General features: G+C 45.1%; 3 protein-coding genes across 3 annotated transcripts in view; 2 read left to right on the plus strand and 1 right to left on the minus strand.

The window, feature by feature from the left end:
• Positions 1 to 21,380, minus strand: part of LOC309549119 (uncharacterized protein) — a 2,919,967-nt gene that overhangs the window by 1,526,085 nt on the left and 1,372,502 nt on the right. The window lies entirely within an intron of this gene.
• The window catches only part of LOC309549117 (uncharacterized protein), a 4,285,597-nt gene that overhangs the window by 1,415,424 nt on the left and 2,848,793 nt on the right, over positions 1 to 21,380 (plus strand).
• The window catches only part of LOC309549129 (gastrula zinc finger protein XlCGF53.1-like), a 49,385-nt gene continuing 46,905 nt past the window's right edge, over positions 18,901 to 21,380 (plus strand). The window contains exons 1-2 of the mRNA XM_082249165.1: positions 18,901 to 19,010; positions 19,138 to 19,482. Coding sequence (XP_082105291.1) covers positions 18,915 to 19,010; positions 19,138 to 19,368 — 327 coding nt within the window. The 5' untranslated portion in view covers positions 18,901 to 18,914 and the 3' untranslated portion in view covers positions 19,369 to 19,482. The remainder of the gene's footprint in view (positions 19,011 to 19,137; positions 19,483 to 21,380) is intronic.

Consider the following 21,380-nt stretch of genomic DNA (forward strand, 5'->3'; position numbering starts at 1 on the left):
TGTTATATCCAATGCTCTCAGGGAGTTGTGTTTATTTCACTTTGATTGCACAATATAGTACATTGTTGCTACATATTCCCACTTAGGTAGGTCACTTCAGTCCACAATCCTTTCCTTTTTGAAGCCTCTGGGCCCTGAGACTATTTGGTTTACTTCTAGTTTTATTTCATTCCACTTTAATTGCACATCATTGATAGTCTTTTGCTTTATTGCTCACTTTTAGCATTTAATCTGAGCATCAGTTACATACTTTTTGAACTCAGGCTGACTCTCAGTGTTACCAGTTGATACCCCGACTTACTGCCCAGTATTATACCCCTTGTACTGATTGCTGATATTACTATTTACATACACTTTAGATAGGAGTCTGATACATAGATGTGTCTTCTCTAGCCATCACCCTGGATGCCACACTATGTTGGTCTGTGCTTGCGTTTGGGCCTGCTTGTCCTGCCGGGTCCTTGTGGATCCCAGGCCCACAGCTCCCGGGACAGACATTCCAAGCGCATGGATCATGACCATTCAATTTCTAAGTATGGGCCCCTTGGTGGCCTCTTAGTGTTTCGCATTAGCATAAAATTATCTACTATCTGTATTACATGCCACAAACTGTTTATTTCTTAGAAGCCATGTATCGCATCAACCCCTGAGGAAGTGATTGGGTGTTCATGAAACGCGTCAGATAACCAGGATGCAATTTCATACCTACCATGGATTGTTCTATGGAATACTGAACTTGACTATGAATATATAATATACTATGTACAACATCACAAATCTGTTTCATAATACGCTACTTCTCTGTGTTTACTTGCTGACATTGTATGTTCCAATAAACTGGCTTTTTACATTGTATCATTGGGCGTGTCGCACCTCATTTAAAGTCCCAAGGGCAAATCTTTGCAACTTTCTAATTTCTTAGGAATAGAACAAACAATAATACTATAACTGAATAGTAGACAAATATATTTCAAGTAAATCAGCTGTGTAATAATGACTGAAGATTTAGAGCAATAGGCAGGCAGGATGCCCCCGGCCGGCCGTGGATCTGTGGGAGGAATAGCACACTGACCCGGGAAGGCAGCACCTCTCCCCTGGGTCTAGTCTTCTCCCTTGCCTTGTGTTGTCTGCCTGCTCCCAGGCAGCTTCTAGGTGTAAGACTCCTCCTCTTGACTCTGTGGCTGCTGGGGTGTGTAGTTTTCCCCCATAAAATACAGTAGGGCCATCTGTGTTGGGGACTACATCGCCAATGATGCTTTGTTCCTCCTGTGCAGGGGTCCCATTGATTCCCTTCCCTGCCAATGAGGAAGCAGGGGAGGGAACAGAAGGTGCGGCAGAATGTGTGAGCGCTGCTTGGATACAGTAAAGTGAATAGGAGAAGCAGGGGGAGAATTCCCCCGCAGGTGCAGACAGGCGGTGTCTCCCTGAGCCTGTCTGTGTGTGAGTCCCGGTGAGGCCAGCGGGAGATGCAGGGACTGCTGGTAGGCTGAGCAGCACTCACCACATACATTTTCAGAGATTGCAAACTTTAAACCCACAGGATTTACTGTGAAATCAAAGTAACACCAAACCCTAAACTCGCCCCTGGTGACTACAAGTGTAGACTTTTATCCCTCATCACTCTGAACTCATCCATATGTAGCACCCTCCTAGGTCAGGTGCAGTGGCGGCTGGTGTGTTGGGGGCGCAGGGGTGCCGCCCCCCCTATCAATGTGTCCGGCCCCCTAATCTGCATGCGGGGCACCGGACGCATGGAGTTCAATGGGGTTTTTTTCTGAGTCACCTGATTAAAGCCAGAGGCTCTAATAGGCTTCAGAAAAGGGAGGACCCGGGGCGCAGAGCAGTGCGCCACAAGCCCACCCATTGTGTGACAATAGCGAATGAAAATTTGCTATTGTCACTCGGATCCTCCTCCTGGCCACTCAGGAAGTGGGTCCGACACCCGCTTCCTGATTGGCCGAAAGTCAAAAACCATGACATTGGCCAAGGAGGAGGTGGGAGGACTCGAGGAGACGCGGGGACTGAGGAGAAGCCGCTGCATCAGGTAAGTGCTGGTCGGGGGGGCACGCTACGCTGGTCACTCTGCATCGAAAAAGGGCACGATGATCTCTCTACATTGAAGGGGGCACACTGATCTCTGTATTGAATGGGGGCAAACTGATCTCTCTGCATTGAATGGGGGCACACTGGTCATTCTGCATTGAAAGGGGGCACGCTGGTCATTCTGCATTGAAAGGGGGCACGCTGGTCTCTTTGCATTGAAAGGGGGCACGCTGATCTCTCTGCATTGAATGGAGGCACGCTGATCTCTCTGCATTGAATGGAGGCACACTGATCTCTCTGCATTGAAAGGGGAACACTGGTCTCTCTGCATTGAAAGGGGGCACGCTGGTCACTCTGCATTGAAAGGGGGCACGCTGGTCATTCTGCATTGAATGGGGGCACGCTGGTCACTCTGCATTGAAAGGGGGCACGCTGGTCTCTCTGCATTGAAAGGAGGCACACTGGTCACTCTGCATTGAAGGTGGCACACTATACCTTGATTACTGAAGGCCCCTTTCACACTTTTGTGACCTCAAAGTCACGCAATTTTTTTACAGCGTTTTTTGCCGCAAAGCAATGCCTATTACATTTTTCTGTTTGCGCCCCCCCCCCCCCCCAAAACTTTTGAGCACCAGCCGCCACTGGTCAAGTGGTAGAAGTGAGGCAAGTTTTGTTTTTGCCTCTGCTGTTAGAAGATTTGCTTACTCTGAGTTCTGCAGCTACAGGCTTGTCGGTCTCCCCCTGTCTTTCCAGAATCTTCTGGAAACATAGTGAGCAGGAAAGGGCAGAGTCTGAGCTGGCCCTGGATACAGTCTCAGCCAATCCCTGGTGGAGAAGACCAGCCAGCAGGGGGCTGTGTGGTGTATATAAGGTGGAGAGCAGAGAGTAAAAGGGTCCTTTTCCCTGCTGAGAGTGACCCTGCCTGGAAATGCAGTTAAACCTTCCAAGGCTTAAGAGAAGCCTTAAGAAGTCCTGGATGATTGTCGCTCAGTGATCACCCCTAAAGTCGCAGCAATCTTCAAGGCAACAATCTAGAGAGGATCCATCTGGGATATCTTGTGTCAGAGTCCTGCTGAAGTAACGGAAAGGCCTTCAGTCTCTCTGGATCACAGTGAGTAGGCCGCACAGAATCCTGAGCGAATGACTGTTGCTTGTGCACCCTTTCTGGATAAAGGGACTGTTCTAATCCAAGCTGCCAGGGCTGTGCCTTAGAGAAGAGAAGGACCCTGTTCTGAAACCATGTGCTACCTTTTTGTGGAGGGAAACTCTGCTCTAGTCTGTATAGCTGCTTCTAGATAGTGTCCTCATTCCAGTTGTTAAGTTCTGGGAAACCCGAAGCTCTTCCCAATCCCTATCCCGGCTCTACAAATAAAAAAGACACTATCTGCCTGGTTACTGTCCGAGGACTGAGTGAGATTTTATGCATCTGGCTAAAAATACCCTGCGCTTGGCTTCTTGCTCCAAAAAGGATCAGAACCTGGGATCAGAACCTGGGATCAGTCAGGGATCTGCTACACATACATAGGAATACACCAATAATACTGTACAGAGGACTATTGTATCAATCTGTATGATCAGATCTTATTGATTGCGATTTATAGAACTGTAGATCCTCCATCTCAGTCTGAAGAAGAGAAATCTTCTGTGAAAGGTGGAGGTCTGTCCGTCGTCTGTCTGTACAATCTGTTGGTGGAATCTGTGGTAGATAACCGGTGGTTTAGGTCTCCCCAGATTAGGAATCCCACCAGACAGTCTGTGTATGGCGGATGTATACATGGAGACGATGGATTATCACATCAAAGTCTGAGGAGTGTTTCTGATGGAGCGTCTTTTTATTATTATATAATGAGGTTTTATTGGAATTCTAAATAAAATTAATTTTTAGACATTTTCTGATTCCTCTGAATACCAACATAGTGACCCCTCAATAATCCTATCACTCCAAATTTACACCCCCCCCCCCCCCCATACACCCAGCCTGAGGAAGGATTAGACTTTCTCTGATCTCTGTATATAAAGAGGAAGTTGGAAGCTCCGAGCAATGAGTTGTGTAAGAAGTGACTGAAGGCAGAGCAGACTCCGATAGAGGAAGTAGAAGAAATCCCCCTCCCCCTCCTCCTCTTCCTGCATTAGGAAACCATTGTAAGTAAGTTCAGATTAACTTTTTATTCACCCACATTCAACCATCATACAGTAGAAGAAGTTGGGCTCTCTTGGTGCCGTGGTTCCAGGTTTTATTTTCCAGAATCTTCTGTGATTGGACTCTTCACCTTTCTAGAACTATTTTCAGGTCTCTTCATTGTCGGGAAGTACAAACAATCTGATTGGAGGATATATGGGCAGATCTAACAAGGTGAGACCCCACCAATCATTCTTCTGACTGCTCTAAACAAAGCAGAGTTCCAAATTCTGAGAGCCGACAGGAAATGGGAACTCCGCTCACTGCTCACAGCACTCCTATTCCACATAGACCAGAAGTCTGTATATTGTGTAGTCTCTATATAGATTGTGTATAAATGGATGATGTATACTGTATAGAGAGGAGGAGAGTCTTTATCATTCTATATATCCCTGTGTATAATATCCCCCCACTGATACCATAGACCAGAAGTCAGTATATTGTGTAGTCTCTATATAGATAGTGTATAAATGAATAATGTATACTGTACAGAGAGGAGGAGAGTCTTTATCATCCTATATATCTGTAACGGACCGTTTCAGCAGACAAGGGGTTAAAATCCGTTTAGGCGATATGCCCCTTTCTGAGAGACAGGCACAGCTACTTGCAGGAGATCAAACTCCCGAACTGGATACAATATAGCACTCCAACCTGGAACCTCACGAATAGCTGCTAGCAGACGAACAGGAGAAGCATACATCAGCTTACACTCCTAGCAATCAGTCTCCGACAGCATACAGTGAATCCCCCCAAGAACGAGACAAAGCTCCGTGTGGAAGGTCAAGCAGTGGTATGTTTATTGAGGGCTACCTGCCCCCGTATTTATACAGGTCTCCCACCTGGTGGACACTCCCTTAGGGGACCGAATGGAAGACTGTAACACAAACAGACATGTATCACATTACAGACTCCCAGAAGCAAAACATCCCCACAATGCATCCTGGCTTCCTCCCTTAGTAGACAGCCAGGTGAGCTCATTAACATGTTTATCAATAGTCTCAGTTAATCAGTAGACATTCCTCAGGAGGGGGCTTCTGGAAACCACCCCCCCCTCTCTCTGCAGCTAAAGCTAGTTTTCACAGCGAGACTCCATTACACACATGGGGACCAAAATACAGTATTATGCTTTAAAATATATAAAGTTACTTTTTATACATTAAACATAGACATGTCACATATCCCCAGATAGCTCAGGTCTGAGTGCACATTATTAGGTGAATGGCACTCAGACCCCACGAATACAGTTTAATCGCCATGGAGCCAAAGTCTTTTAAAACCTGGTCCATAGTCCAAAGGCAGCAGGCGGGCAACCAGGCTCCTCCAATGCAATGTGGCGAGGTTGGTCTCGTCACAATATCCATGTGTAAAATATCCCCCCACTGATATCATAGACCAGAAGTCTGTATATTGTGTAGTCTCTATATAGATAGTGTATAAATGGATGATGTATACTGTATAGAAAGGATGAGAATCTGTATCACTCTATATATCCCTGTGTATAATATCCCCCCACTGATACCATATACCAGAAGTCTGTATATTGTGTAGTCTCTATATAGATAGTGTATAAATGGATGATGTATACTGTATAGAGAGGAGGAGAGTCTGTATCATTCTATATATCCCTGTGTATAATATCCCCCCACTGATACCATAGACCAGAAGTCTGTATATTGTGTAGTCTCTATATAGATTGTGTATAAATGAATAATGTATACTGTACAGAGAGGAGGAGAGTCTGTATCATTCTATATATCTCTGTGTATAATATCCCCCCACTGATACCATAGACCAGAAGTCTGTATATTGTGTAGTCTCCATATAGATAGTGTATAAATGGATGATGTATACTGTATAGAGAGGAGGAGAGTCTGTATCATTCTATATATCCATGTGTATAATATCCCCCCACTGATACCATAGACCAGAAGTCTGTATATTGTGTAGTCTCTATATAGATTGTGTATAAATGGATGATGTATACTGTATAGAGAGGAGGAGAGTCTGTATCATTCTATATATCCCTGTGTAAAATATCCCCCCCACTGATATCATAGACCAGAAGTCTTTATATTGTGTAGTCTCCATATAGATAGTGTATAAATGGATGATGTATACTGTATAGAGAGGAGGAGAGTCTGTATCATTATATATATCCCTGTGTATAAATCCCCCCACTGATACCATAGACCAGAAGTCTGTATATTGTGTAGTCTCCATGTAGATAGTGTATAAATGGATGATGTATACTGTATAGAGAGGAGGAGAGTCTGTATCACTCTATATATCCCTGTGTATAATATCCCCCCACTGATATCATAGACCAGAAGTCTGTATATTGTGTAGTCTCTATATAGATAGTGTATAAATGGATGATGTATACTGTATAGAAAGGATGAGAATCTGTATCACTCTATATATCCCTGTGTATAATATCCCCCCACTGATACCATAGACCAGAAGTCTGTATATTGTGTAGTCTCTATATAGATAGTGTATAAATGGATGATGTATACTGTATAGAGAGGAGGAGAGTCTGTATCATTCTATATATCCCTGTGTATAATAACCCCCCCCCACTGATACCATAGACCAGAAGTCTGTATATTGTGTAGTCTCCATATAGATAGTGTATAAATGGATGATGTATACTGTATAGAGAGGAGGAGAGTCTGTATCATTCTATATATCCCTGTGTATAATATCCCCCCCACTGATACCATAGACCAGAAGTCTGTATATTGTGTAGTCTCCATATAGATAGTGTATAAATGGATGATGTATATTGTATAGCAGGGGTGCCCATCCGCTGGCCCGAGGGCCACATGTGGCTTGTGGCACACTCTGATGTGGCCCACCACCTCCTACTCTGGGATGGTGGGGTGGCAAGCCCAGAATGGGGGTTCCCGACCCGCCATCTCCAAGCATCAATGTGAAGAACGAAGCCGGCACTAGAGGAAACAGAGCCGATGCTTCCTGTATAGTGCGGGCTTCTGTCACAGGTGGAGTGATACCAAATGTACTCCACCTGTGACAGGAGCGATACCGGAAGCATCGGCTCTGTTCTCTCTCTCTCTCACCTCCTGTCACACTTATGATCAGGGATGGAGGGACGGGAACAGTGGCGGCCGGTGTGTTGGGGCGCCGCCCCCCATCCATGCGTCCAGCCCCCTAATCTACATGCAGGGTGCCGGAAGCATGGAGTTCAATGGTCTTTTTTTTTTTTAATCACCTGATTAGAGCCAGAGGCTCTGATAGGCTTCAGGAAAGGGTGGACCTGGGGCGCAGAGCAGTGCGCCCCGAGCCCACCCATTGTGTGACAATAGCGAATGAAAATTCGCTATTGTCACTCGGATCCTCCTCCTGGCCAATCAGGAAGCGGGGCCGATACACGTTTTCTGATTGGCCAAAAGGCAAACCCCATGCCAATGGCTGGGGAGGAGGCTGGAGCCGGGAGGACTGAGGACTCGAGGAGACGCCACCACGCCAGGGAACTGAAGACAAGCTGCGAGCCCCTGCTTGACACCGAGCCCGACCAGACCCGGAATGTCCGCAGCCGGTTCACCTCCCTCTCCATGCTGGACTTCACCGCCCCGGGGGGGGGGGGGGGGCCACAGGAGCCCAACACCTCCCCCACCGAGTCCATGGAGGAGCGCTGACCACTGAGGCTGCCCAAAGTCACCGGAGCAGAGGAGCGGAGGACGTTCTAGAAGAGACCGAATACTGTCAGCAAGGCTGAGGTAAGTGCACTGGTCTCGTATGGGGGGGGGGGCACGCTTACGCTGGTCACTCTGCATTGATAGGGGAATGCTGGCATCTCTGCATTTAAAGGGGGCACGATGGCATCTCTGCATTGGAAGGGGGCACGCTGGCATCTCTGCATTGAAAGGGGGCACGTTGGCATATCTGCATTGAAAGGGGGCACGCTGGCATCTCTGCATTGAAAGGGAGCACAATGGCATCTCTGCATTGAAAGGGGGCACGCTGGCATCTCTGCATTGAAAGGGGGCACACTGGTATCTCTGCATTGAAAGGGGGCACACTGGTATCTCTGCATTGAAAGGGGCACAATGATCTCTGCATTGAAGGGGGCACGCTGGTCACTGCATTGAAAGGGGGCACGCTGGTATCACTGCATTGAAAGGGGGCACGATGATCTCTGCATTGAAGGGGGCACGCTGGTCACTGCATTGAAAGGGGGCACACTGGCATCTCTGCATTGAAAGGGGGCACAATGATCTCTGCATTGAAGGGGGCACGCTGGTCACTGCATTGAAAGGGGGCACGCTGATCTCTGTACATTGAAAGGGGCACGCTGGTCTCTGTGCATTGAAAGGGGGCACGCTGGTCTCTGTGCATTGAAAGGGGGCATGCTGGTCTCTGTACATTGAAAGGGGGCACGCTGGTTTCTGTGCATTGAAAGGGGGCATGCTGGTATCTCTGCATTGAAAAGGGGCACGCTGGCATCTCTGTATTGAAAGGGGGCACACTGGCATCTCTGCATTGAAAGGGGGCACGATGATCTCTTCATTGAAGGGGGCACGCTATACCTTAATTACTGAAGGCCCCTTTCACACTTTTGTGACCTCAAAGTCACCCAATGTTTTATAGCGTTTTTTGCCGCAAAGCTATACCTATTATATTTTTCTGTTTGTTTTGTTTGTTGTTTGTTTGTTTGTTTTGAGCACCAGCCACCACTGGTCAGGAACCCGCAATCTGGGACAGCAGCCACCAGCAGTACCAGCCAGCAGTACTCACCAGAACTAGCAGTATCAGCCAGTAGTACCAGCCAGCAGTACCCCCCAGCAGTACCAGCCCGTATTACCAGAAAGCAGTACCCACCAGCGGTATCAGCCAGCACTAACAGCCAGCAGTACCAGCCAGTAGTACCAGCCAGCAGTACCCACAAGCAGTATCAGCCAGCAATACCAGCCAGCAGTACTCCCCAGCTGTACCAGCTAGTAGTACCATCTAGCAGTACCCCCAAGCAGTACCAGCCAGCAGTACCCACCAGCAGTACCATTCAGCAGTGCCATTCAGCAGTACCAGCCAGCAGTACCAGCCAGTGGTACTCCCCAGTAGTACCCACCAGCAGTACCAGCCAGTTGTACCTGCTAGCTGTACACGCCAGTAGTACCAGCCAGCAGAACTAGACATCAGTAAAGGCCAGCGGTACCTACCAGTAGTATATACAAGCCAGCAGTGCCAGCCAGTAGTACCAGCCAGCAGTACTTGTCAGTTGTCCCAGCCAGTAGTACCCACTAGCAGTACCCGCCAGTAGTATCAGCCAGCAGTACCCACCAGCAGTTTCAGCCAGCAGTAAAGGCCGGCAGTACCCAACAGTAGTACCAGTCAGCAGTACCCATCCGTTGTATCAGCCAGTAGTACCCACCAGCAGTACCCACCAGTAGTACCAGCCAACAGTAAAGGCTGGCAGTACATGACAGTAGTACCAGCCAGCAGAACCAGCCAGTTGTACCAGCCAGTGGTACCAGCCAACAGTAATAGAAGTTGTGGAACCGCACACAGGTGAATGAAAGCAATGAAGTCTCTTTATTCTTCAAAATCATAGACAGACAGACAGTGTAGGGAACAGACAATCCAAAGTTGACGCGTTTCACGGCACACACGGCCGCTTACTCATAACCACAGTGAAGGATAGCGGAAATCGGTTGGTATTAATAGACAGACAAACCATAGTTGATTGATGCGATTGCTCGCAGGTTTGTGTCATTAGCTTCATTTTCCTCAATGAGGAGCCGATTAATCCGCGATCCGACACCTGGGACATTTGGATGTACACATGAAATTGCTTCATAGAGAAGCACAAGTACAAAGACACAGATGTAAGACTTAAAAAAAACTAACACACTCATAAGATACAAAATTGCAAGTGAATATGTTAATAAAATCATGTTAGCGCGAGGAGTATTTTAGTCGGCAGAATGCAAAAGAAAACAACACACAAAATTAAGACAATATATGTTATATCACTCTTTTGTATTCTTTTGCATATATAGCGCTTCAATATATATTGCGTGTAAAATAAAGACCATCGTCATTCACCAATCGAATACCATCAAGAAAAAAAGGGGAAGAGGCAGGACAACACATATATGCACATGCACAAACCATTCTGATACCACAGAAGATGTGCATGTGCTACATGATTAAAAGTATACATGTTGCTGAAAAGCAATATAGTGTAGTGATGTGTATCCAAGCCTAAATATGCAATATGTATATGTATGTATGATGATGGAAATATATATATGGTGTATGAATAATGAAAGAAAAAGATGTGGAAAAATAATGAAAATGTGATAACAAGTGAACATGAAACGTGGATCAAAGTGAAAATGTGAAAAAATAAATAATGAAAAATATATTGGAAAAAGTATATATATATATATATATAATGAAAAATATGTAAAATATACATGATGAAAAATATATATATGTGTATATATGAGTGATGTAGCTGAACCAACCGGTGGTAATATTAATAAATGTGGTAATGGGGACTTGTGTGAAGAATGAAAGTGAACAAATTTAATATTGCATAAAGCAATGGAAAAATAAAAATATACATGAAATATCATGTGTATATATTAGTGTCAAAAATAGATGAATGTACATATATATAAAAATTACTGGTACAAATCGAAAGGTGAATGTAGAGGTCAACTAAAATCGGAAAAGCAAAATACTGCCGACACAAATATACTCCATAAGCGCAATGTACATAAACCCGTGAGGAAAAAGTCCCAAACCCAAACAGACACAATGAATGAATATTCTTTAGAGAATGACTGATCTCTGTCAGTGGCCGAGGATCTCATTGAGAAGTCATGCAACACAGATTAGGCCCATATTCCCATTGGTGAAACTATTATGAACTAAAGAAAGAAACTTTCCTAAATATATTCAATTGAAAATTGGGCGATGGGCTGTGTAATAATCTGCAAAAAAATCTACAAAAAACTCTATGTCACAGACAGTAAGGGTGTGGGACCAAAACTCAACGGGAAAAATAATGAAGAACCCTCTCCAATATGGTCAAGACAAACAATGACCATGTGTAATAAGTGTCACCTCAATTGTAAATCTAAACACATAGTCATTGAGTGGCAATATAAAAATTGCAAAAATAAAATTGCAAAAAAAAATTGCAAAAAATGCACAGCAAATAGTGGACGCAATAGATAAGCCCATGGATTGGTATAAATATACATGTAAATCAACACCATTAGAGCAAGAAAACATATGGCAAAATTCAATTATGAGTAAGCGGCCGTGTGTGCAGTGAAACGCGTCAACCTTGGATTGTCTGTTCCCTACACTGTCTGTCTGTCTATGATTTTGAAGAATAAAGAGACTTCATTGCTTTCATTCACCTGTGTGCGGTTCCACAACTTCTATTGCATCATTCCGGATGGCGGGTCTTACCAGCACCAGGTTGGGCTGATACACCTGAGCGGCTTTCCTTCCCTGATTAACCAGCCAACAGTACCCACCAGCAGTAGAGGCCGGCAGTACCAGACAGTAGTACCAGCCAGCAGTACCCAATAGCAGTACCAGCCAGCAGTACCGGCCCTGGAGGACAGCCAGCAGCAGCCACCCCCATACAGTTGGGAAAATATTGATTTGATCCCTGCACATTGTGTAAGTTTGCCCAAATACAAAGAAATGAAGGGTCCATAATTTTTTATCAGACAGAATATCAACCAAAAATCTAGAAAAAACACATGATGCAAATTCTATAAATTAGGTTTCAGTTCAGTGAGTAAAATAAGTATTTGATCCCCATGCAAAACATAAGTTAGTACTTGGTGGAGAAACCCTTGTAGGCAAGCAGGTAAGACGTTTCTTGTATTTGGTGACCAGGATTGCACACATCTTGGGAGGAATTTTGGTCTTCTCTTCATTACAGATCTTCTCTAAATCCCTTTCTTGGTTGTCTCTTGGAAACTCAAAGTTTCAGCTCCTTCCATTAATGTTCTATAGGATTAAGGTCTGGAGATTGACTAAGCCACTCCATGACCATAACTACTTCAGTACAGTAGACTTTCACCCCCTTCCTGCCCAGGCCAATTTTAGCTTTCAGCGCTGTCAAACTTTGAATGACAATTGCGCAGTCATGCTACACTGTATGACATTTTTATCATTTTTTTCACACAAATAGAGCTTTCTTTTGGTGGTATTTAATCACTGCTGGGTTTTTTATTTCTTACAAAAAAAGAAAAGAAAAAAGACGGAAAATTTTGAAAAAAAAAAAAAGTTTTTCTTATTTTCTGTTAGTATATTTTGAAAATAAATCATTTTTCTCCTTCACTTATGTGCACTGATGAGGCGGCACTGATGGGCACTGATAGGCTGCACTGATGGACACAGATAAGGTGTAACTTATGGGCACTGATGAGGTGGCACTTATGGGCCCTGATGAGGTGGCACTGATGAGGAGGTACTAATATGCCGCACTGATGGGCAATGAGAGGTGGCACTGATGAGCACTGACAGGCAGCACTGATGGGCACTGACGGGCAGCACCGAGGGACACTGGTGGGTAGTACAGATGAGCAGGCACTGACTGGCAACACTATGGGCACTGATTGTGGGCACTGTGGGCACTGATGGTGTGCACTGTGGGCACTGATGGTGGGTACTGTGGGCACTGTTTTTGAGCTTTTCTGTAATCAGGGCACTGATGATCAGATCTGTGTCCTGATTACCTTTTCTAGGTTCCCCTTTGAGGAGGAGCCATGGATCGGCTCTCCTCGCCACACACTCTGACAGTGTGAGGCGAGGAGAGACGATAAACGGCACTTCCACATTTACATGTGACCAGCTGTGATTGGACATAGCTGATCACATGGATAAAGAGCCAAGTCATTGGCTCTTTACCAAAATCGGGGTCGTGCTGTGTCCTAGCTACACGGCGTGGCCCCGATCGTCGCACTGCGTGCTCCCGTGAGTGCACGAGGGAGGCTGTTCTGGTGCACCATCATATGATGGCGTCCCAGAACAATAGCGGGAAGTGGTTAATGTGCTTCTTCTTGAGACACTCCTTTGTTGACTTGGCGGTATGTTTTGGGTCATTGTCATGTTGGAAGACCCATCCATGACCCATCCTCACATCTTCAGTGTTTTGGCTGGGGGAAAGTCAGTCTGTACCTTTAGCAGAGAAACAGCCCCAAAGCATCATGTATCCACCTATGTGCTGGACTGTAGGGATGGTGTTTTTAGGGTCATAGTCAGAATTCAAATAAAAAGAAAAGAGAAGTTGCAAATGTGGCTCCAACAAGGGTAAGGTGTGTATAAAATTGGGTACTTTATTGAGGCAAAAAAATTGAACATATGAAAACCAACAACATCAAGGGTACATGATTAAAGGTGTGCTCATAGACATAAGGATAAAATCATGTAAACAGGGTCCTGTCTCATAAAAAAACACTGCTACGGGTGACTAAGACTCCACCCACCACCCCATCTACACACTGTGAGAAGTGGATAGATAAGAATCTGCCGTTGGGGATGTGGAGAGACCAGATGGGGTATTGGCTCCAAAAGGCTCCCAGTGTAAGATGAACTCCCAGCTGTGGGCAATGTTGATCCAATGGCACCATGGCAGGACCGTTGCTTGATGATTCCAGACTGCTCGGATACTGATGCATGGAACACAAATATACAGGACTCCTACGGTCAGTAACCGACTGCTCATTGTGAGAAAACGCCTGTTTGTTTGCTGACATACTGCCTGTAACATTGCTTTCAGCTGCTGGCTGCACCTGTCCTGAGTCCCGACATACACATTCTGAATCAACCTGTGATATATTTTCACTGATTCTGGACTGCTTTATCCACCGCTATAGGTGATGATTAGCTCCTTGGCTGCATTGACCAGATAGGGACCCGGACTTGGAGAACTTAACATTTGCCAGACTACATGCATCTATACTGTTGCTTACTGCTTCACGCTTTTTTGCTTTGCTAAAGTCTGCTGCTTGCTGCTGTGCTGCTGTGCTTTTGCCGTGTTCTTGCCATATTTTGCCCTTACAGGACTATATTCAAGTGTTGGTGCTATAAATGGAACTTTATGTCCGCATGCCAGAGTGAATAGTGGTTGAGCCGCAAGCTGCAACATACATCTACTGTAGGTGTTAATATTATTCATCAAGTATTTACAAGTGTTGGCTCCTTTTGCCTACAAGCCAAAAAAACCCTTACACTGTCTGGCCATTGGATCAACATTGCCCACAGCTGGGAGTTCATCTTACACTGGTAGCCTTTTGGAGCCAATAACCCATCTGGTCTCTCCACATCCCCAACGGCAGATTCTTATCTATCCACTTCTCACAGTGTGTAGATGGGGTGGTGGGTGGAGTCTAAGTCATCCGTAGCAGTGGTTTTTTATGAGACAGGACCCTGTTTACATGATTTTATCCTTATGTCTATGAGCACACCTTTAATCATGTACCCTTGATGTTGTTGGTTTTCATATGTTCAATTTTTTTGCCTCAATAAAGTACACAATTTTATACACACCTTACCCTTGTTGGAGCCATATTTGCAACTTCTCTTTTCTTTTTATTTGATTCTTGTTCCAGTTGCTTGGCTCACAGGTCATATACCGTCGGGTTATAGGTATTATACTCCACAATATCAATTTCACATCCTCATACCCCGACCTAGGGGCTTTGAGTTGATTTCCTGGTGTCCCTCTTTTATCCCCCTTCCCTTGGTAAGACTATCATAGTCAGAATTTTTCGCCCTCCAAACACAGCAAGTCTAGTCTAGTTAATGCCAAAGAGCTCAATTTTAGTCTCATGTGACCACAGCACTTTCTCCCAATCCTTCATTGAATCATTTAGATGTTCATTGGCATGACTGAACATGTGCTTTCTTGAGGAAGGGGACTTGCCGTGTTTGGAGGAAGAAAAATGCTGACTATGACCCTAAGAACACCATACCTACAGTCAAGCACGGAGGTGGAAACATGATGCTTTGGGGCTGTTACTCTGCTAAAGGTACAGGCCGATGAGAACCTTCTTCCCCCAGCCACTATACTGAAGATTGGTGTTGGGACCTGGGCACTGACCTGGGGGACATGAATCAATGGTAAAAAAATGTTTTAAAAGGATAGATTTTTACAGGAGCAGTGATTTTAATAATGCTTAAAGTGAAACAATGAAAATGAAAAATTCCTTTAAATATTGTGCCTGGGGTTCCCCTTAATGTTCCTGTAAAGTGGCGCATCTGTACGATTTATGGAGCCTGCTGCAGCAATACTGACATTTCTAAAGGAAAAAACATCATTTAAACTTGCTCCCGGCACTACAGATAACAAAAAACAGCGTGAGGTACCCCCCAAAATCCATACCAGGCCCCTCGGGGTGTCAAAATGTAAAAAAAAAAATGGCGTGGGGTTTCAGTATTGCTGAAAAAAATGCAGTGGGGTACCCCCGGTCCATACAAGGCCCCTCGGGTCTGGCATGAATTTTAGGTGGAACCCTGCCAAAATTAAAAAAGAAAAAAAACGGCATCAGGTTCCCCCTAAAATCCATACCAGACCCTTATCTGAGCACAAAGCCAGGCTGGCCAGGATGGGGGTGAGCCTTAACCCACTCACAAAAAAGTTTACAAGAAAAAACGAAAGCCAGCTTTGGAAAAGTCCTTTAGTAAAAAATAAAAATAAAAAAATAGTGTCCCCCGATGATTAGTCGCCCGCCAGCCCGATATATAGAAAAAAAAAAAAGAAGCTCCTGCTTCTCCGGACGTTTCCTACGCTGTGAGCTGTTTTGAGTTTGACAGCTCTTTTATAGAGATCTGAAGTAACAAGCCGCCCCACAATGCACTGCTCAGGTGCAGTGAATAAATTACATGACGTCAGTAACAGTAATTTATTATTTTTTTATTCTATTTTTCGGGCGGACGGGCGACTGATCATCGGGGGACACTATTTATTTTTTTTTAATAATGGACTTTTCCAAAAATGGCTTTTGTCTTTATTTTTTTGTACACTTTTTGGGTGAATGGGTAGGGGTAAGATGTATCCGATATCCATTTACATGGGGGGGGGACATTATCTGGGGGCCCCCTTATTAACCACTTGCCAACCGCCGCACGCCTATTTACTACGGCGGTCAGCCCCTCACAGGCAAAGCGATATAGTACTACGTCGCTAGCCTGTGAGGGTCTAGGGAGCAAGCGCGCCCCCGCGTAGTCACGGACTCCCCCTGCGCGTGTGACCGGTGGACCCGATGTCCGCCGGTCACTCGGCGATCGTCGGTGCTGACGGAGAAAGGCAGGCGGCTAATGTAAACAAGCCGCCTGTCATTCTCCCCTGTGTATGAATAGTGATCATACGGTTCTACTATGATCACTGTTCCTACACCTCAAGCCACAGCCAATCACAGTTAGAATCATGCCCCTAGACACACATAACCCCTCCCTCTCAAAAAAAGTTAACCCCTTCACTGCCAGTGTCATTTTACAGTAAAGGTGCATATGTATAGCACTGATTACTGTAGAAATGTCACTGGTAACCCCAAAAGTGTCAAAAATGTCAGTCAAGGGTCCGATATGTCCTCTGCAATGTTGCAGTACCGCAAAAAAAAAAAAATCGCAGATCGCTGCCATTACGCGTTAAAAAAAACAACAAAAATGACAAAAATCTTTCCCTTTGTTAGTAAACGCGATAACTTTTGCGCAAACCAATCAAAATACACTTTTTGCGATTTTTTTTTTTACCAAACATATGTAGCATAAAACAAATTGGCCGAAAATGTTAAATAATTTAGATTTTTACATTTTTTTGGGAGGGGGAATTTCATATAAAAAAAAATGTGAAAAATACTGTTATTTTTGCAAAATCGACGCTCTTTTTTTGTTTATAGCGCATGATCAAAAATAGCACAGGTGATCAAATACCACCAAAAGAAAGCTCTGTTTGTGGGAAAAAAAGGACGTCAAATTTGTTTAGGTACAGCGTTGCACGACCGCACTATTGTCTGTTAAATTCACGCACAACCGAATCGCAAAATAGGAACTGGTCAGGAAGGGGGTAAAATCTTCTGGGGCTTAAGTGGTTAAAGGGGGCTTCCAGGTTTCCAATAAGCCTCCCCCCGCAGACCCTCACAACCACAGCCCATGGTTGTTGGTAAGAGAGCCCTGTCCTCATCAACATTGTGGCAAGGTGGTTTGGGGTGGGTGGCCAGAGCCCCCCCTGCCCCAAAGCACACGCCCCCCATGTTTATGGCATGTGGCCTGGTATGGTTCAGGTATATATACCAAGTGATATATATACCAAGGGATTTGAACCCCCAACCTCACAATTGCAAGCATGGTATTCTACCAGCTATGCCACCATCAAGCATGCTTAGGCTGATCACACTCTCCCTGCCTAACTAACTCCTATCTCACCCTACACACAGTGGATGAGATAAAAGTTAGGGAGAGTGTGTTCATCTTAAGCAGGCTTAACGGTGGCGTAGGTGGTAGAATATCAGGCTTGCAATTGAGATGGCTGAGGGTTCCATTCCCTTGAACAGCAGGTAATTTGATGGAATCAGAGGTCAGAGTCCATGATAAGACGGGAACTCGAAGTTCCTGCGAAGAAGCTAATTTATTCATCATTCGACTAACGAGCGAACAGCCAATGTTCGAGTCGAACTTACGTTCCACTCAAACTCGAAGCTTATCCCTACTTACAGGAAGTGTCCAACTATCATATACAGGCCTTGCACTCAGAGTGAGCCTTGGAGTATGGAGTGAATTTCTGTTGTTTACATAAACTAGCCTCGTAGTGAAAACGAGGCTTGGAACACATGCCTGGGTGCCATCTTGGCAAGATACAGGAAGTGAATTCCTCTTGACAGGTAAATGGTGTCACTTGTCATCTGTCCTGTTTGGGGTCATATTCACTATTAAACCTGCAGTAGCATTGACAGTAGCATACCCCAGACGATGTCTAAGCAGATGAAATGCATTGGGTTGAGTTCTGTCCATGCTACTACCTGTCGATGCTTTTTACTGATCCGGATTTAAGCGCTTTTTATCTACTTCACTGTAAGTGTTCTGAACTTTTAATAAATACCCTTTGCTTATGGTTTTACACTATGTGGAGCCTTTTGTTTCCTTTCTTTGATGATTCATCCGTCATGGGAGAGTATTCACCTTGAGGTCTACATTCTCTGCATTCATTTGGATTTCTGATGGTTTATGCGATTTTCCAAAGAAAATACAAAGGCAACTGGTGTGAAGGGCCACTCTGGGTCTTCCATGGCCTATTGGGTGCCCTTTCTGGACATCATGATGACCCTACATTGACCTCACAGCACTGCCTCAGAGCAAACAAGTCAAAGGAAGAATCATATTTATCATTCCTTGTTTCCAGATCTAAAACTAAGCAAATCCAGTACAGAAACCAAACTAAGCAAACAGAGAAAAGGGAACTTCTGATTCGGCAGGTCAAGAGGGTCCCAGGCCTTGAAAATGTACAAAACACTAAACATTCCAAACTAAATGTGTTCCCAAATGTGTTGAGGGCATTAGTCCTTAAATGTACAGAAACCCTCCTAGTCCCCACCCACCTCACATCCCCATCCTATTATTGTGTGACCAATACCATCCAAATAATTCTTACTTTCATTTCCCAAAGTTATCCGTCTACAAGGACACCTGTATAGATCAAATGATGACAACAATGAGGATGGAGGAGGACCGGAGTCACATGACTGAGACGGTACTAAACCTCACCCTGGAGATCATCTACCTGCTGACCGGAGAGGTGAGGAGGATTCTGGGAGGTTGCGTGACATCACTCTTATCTCTATTAATAAAATACAGACCTGATCGAAAAGGTGAGGAGGATTTTGGGATTCTAACATGATATTCCAATTGGTTCCTTAATACAGAGATTTCCTCTTCTGAAGTCAGGTGATCATATGACCATCATAGTGCCTCCATGTGACTCCCTAAAACCTGAGACACACAACATGCAGAAGATTCTAGAAGTCACCAAGAAGATGATGGAGCTGCTGACAGGAGAGGTGAGCGGTGCTGGGAATTCTGGGACATTATCCAGTAACAGACAAGGGATGTGTCTAGATGGTGACTGTATCATTGTGTGTGTCAGGTTCCTATAAGGTGTCAGGATGTCACTGTCTATTTCTCCATGGAGGAGTGGGAGTATTTAGAAGGACACAAGGATCTCTACAAGGACGTCATGATGGAGAACCGGCCGCCCCTCACATCACCGGGTAAGAGGAGACTTTATTGTAAAGGAGAGAGCAGTACGGAGGGTCCACCTAGACCCCCCCATCATCTGATAAACACATACTAACAAAGTATTCAATCTCAGGAGATGGGAGGCAGCGGTGTGGGACCTCTGAAACTTGTCTCATGTACTGAATACCAATATTATGCTCTTGAAGCACTCCCATTTTTCCTCCGCGTTCTTTGTTCCCAGGGTTCTATCCCATTTGATATTTTCTAGCAGAGAGCGCAGTTTAGGGAAGTTGGCTCTTTTGAAATTCAGTGTCCTTATATTACCCTCGTTTTTCCTATTACTATGATTTATACTGAAACTAATTGACCTATGGTCACTGTTTCCTAAGTTGCCCTGTATTTCTATATCTGTTATCAGGTCTGTATTGTTGGTAATCAGTAGGTCTAGTACCGCATTGTTTCTTGTCGGTGCGTTCACCATTTGACCCATGAAATTGTCCTGTAAAACATTTAGGAACAGCCGAGTCTTGGATGAATGTGCGGTTCCTTCTGCCCAGTCTATATCTGGATTAAATTATAATTAAAGTCCCCCATTATAATGACATTTCCCATCCTTGCTGCCAATCCAATCTGTGAAAGGAGGTCCACCTCCCCCTCCTCCCTCTGGTTGGGGGGCCTATAGCATACTCAATATTACTTTCCCCATAGTGCCTTCCCTTTGAAGTTCTACCCATAGGGATTCTACCTCGTCCATAGCTCCATTATTAATATCATCCCTCATATTTACCTGTACACTGTTCTTAATATACAGACATACCCCTCCCCTTTTTTTACCTTCTCTATCTCCGCGATAAAGGGAATACCCCTGAATGGTCGCCAGCCAATCATGAGAGCTGTCAAACCAAGTCTCTGAAATCCCCACAAAATCTAAGCTCTCCTCATACATCAGCAGCTCCAACTCTCCCATCTTGTTGGCCAGGCTTCAAGCATTGGTATACAAAACTCGTAATTTTGACCGGTTTCATACTATATCCTCGTTTGATATTGTTTTTAGCCTGCTCCTGCAATTTTTTTCCGCATACCCACCTTTGGTTTAGGAACTCTCAACAGCCTACCGCTAATGTCCCCATTTGTGCCCGCTGAACCTTGCTTCCCGCTGGCTGATTCTACATCTGTACCCTCCCCCATCACCTAGTTTAATAACCCCTCTAACTTGTTGGCCATCTTCTCTTCTAGTACGGTTGCACCCTCCCCATTTAGGTTCAATCTGTTCCTGCTAAAGAGCCGGTAGCCGATTGAGAAGTCGGCCCAGTTCTCCAGGAACCCAAAGCCCTCCTTACTACACCAGCTCCTCGGCCACTTGTTACTTATCTAATCTCCCGCTGCCTCTCATTATTTCAGTATTTCTGAAAATACTACCTTGGAGGTCCTACTCCTCAACTTAGCTCCTAAGTCCCTGAAATCGTTTTTTAAGACTCTCCATCTCTCTCTGACTTTGTCATTGGTACCATTGTGTACCATGACAGCTGGGTCTTCACCAGCCCCACCCAATAATCTGTCCACCAGATCAGTGATGTGCCGAACCCGAGCACCCGGTAAACAACAGACAGTTCGTCACCTACCGTCTTTTCGACAGATTGCCCTCACTGTCCTTCTAATAATTGAGTCCCCTACCACAAGAACCTGTCTTTCCTTTCCCTTGCTCCCGCCCTCACTGGAGGAGTTCTTCCCCTGGCAGCTAGGGGTATAGCCAAGGCCGGACTGGCCTGCCGGGATAGCGGGAAATTTCCCAGCAGGCCAGCTGCCTTGGGGCTGCTGTCAGCTATGAGCTGCTCTGGGATGTTTTTTTTTTACAAGAGCAGCGGCCGGGTGCCGCCCACTCCATTAGAACTGGTGCCTGGCGGAGTGATTTGCTTTGGTGTGCAGTCAC

The sequence above is a fragment of the Pelophylax lessonae genome, assembly GCF_965119305.1.
Source record: "Pelophylax lessonae genome assembly, chromosome: 3".
Classification (NCBI taxonomy): Eukaryota; Metazoa; Chordata; class Amphibia; order Anura; family Ranidae; genus Pelophylax; species Pelophylax lessonae.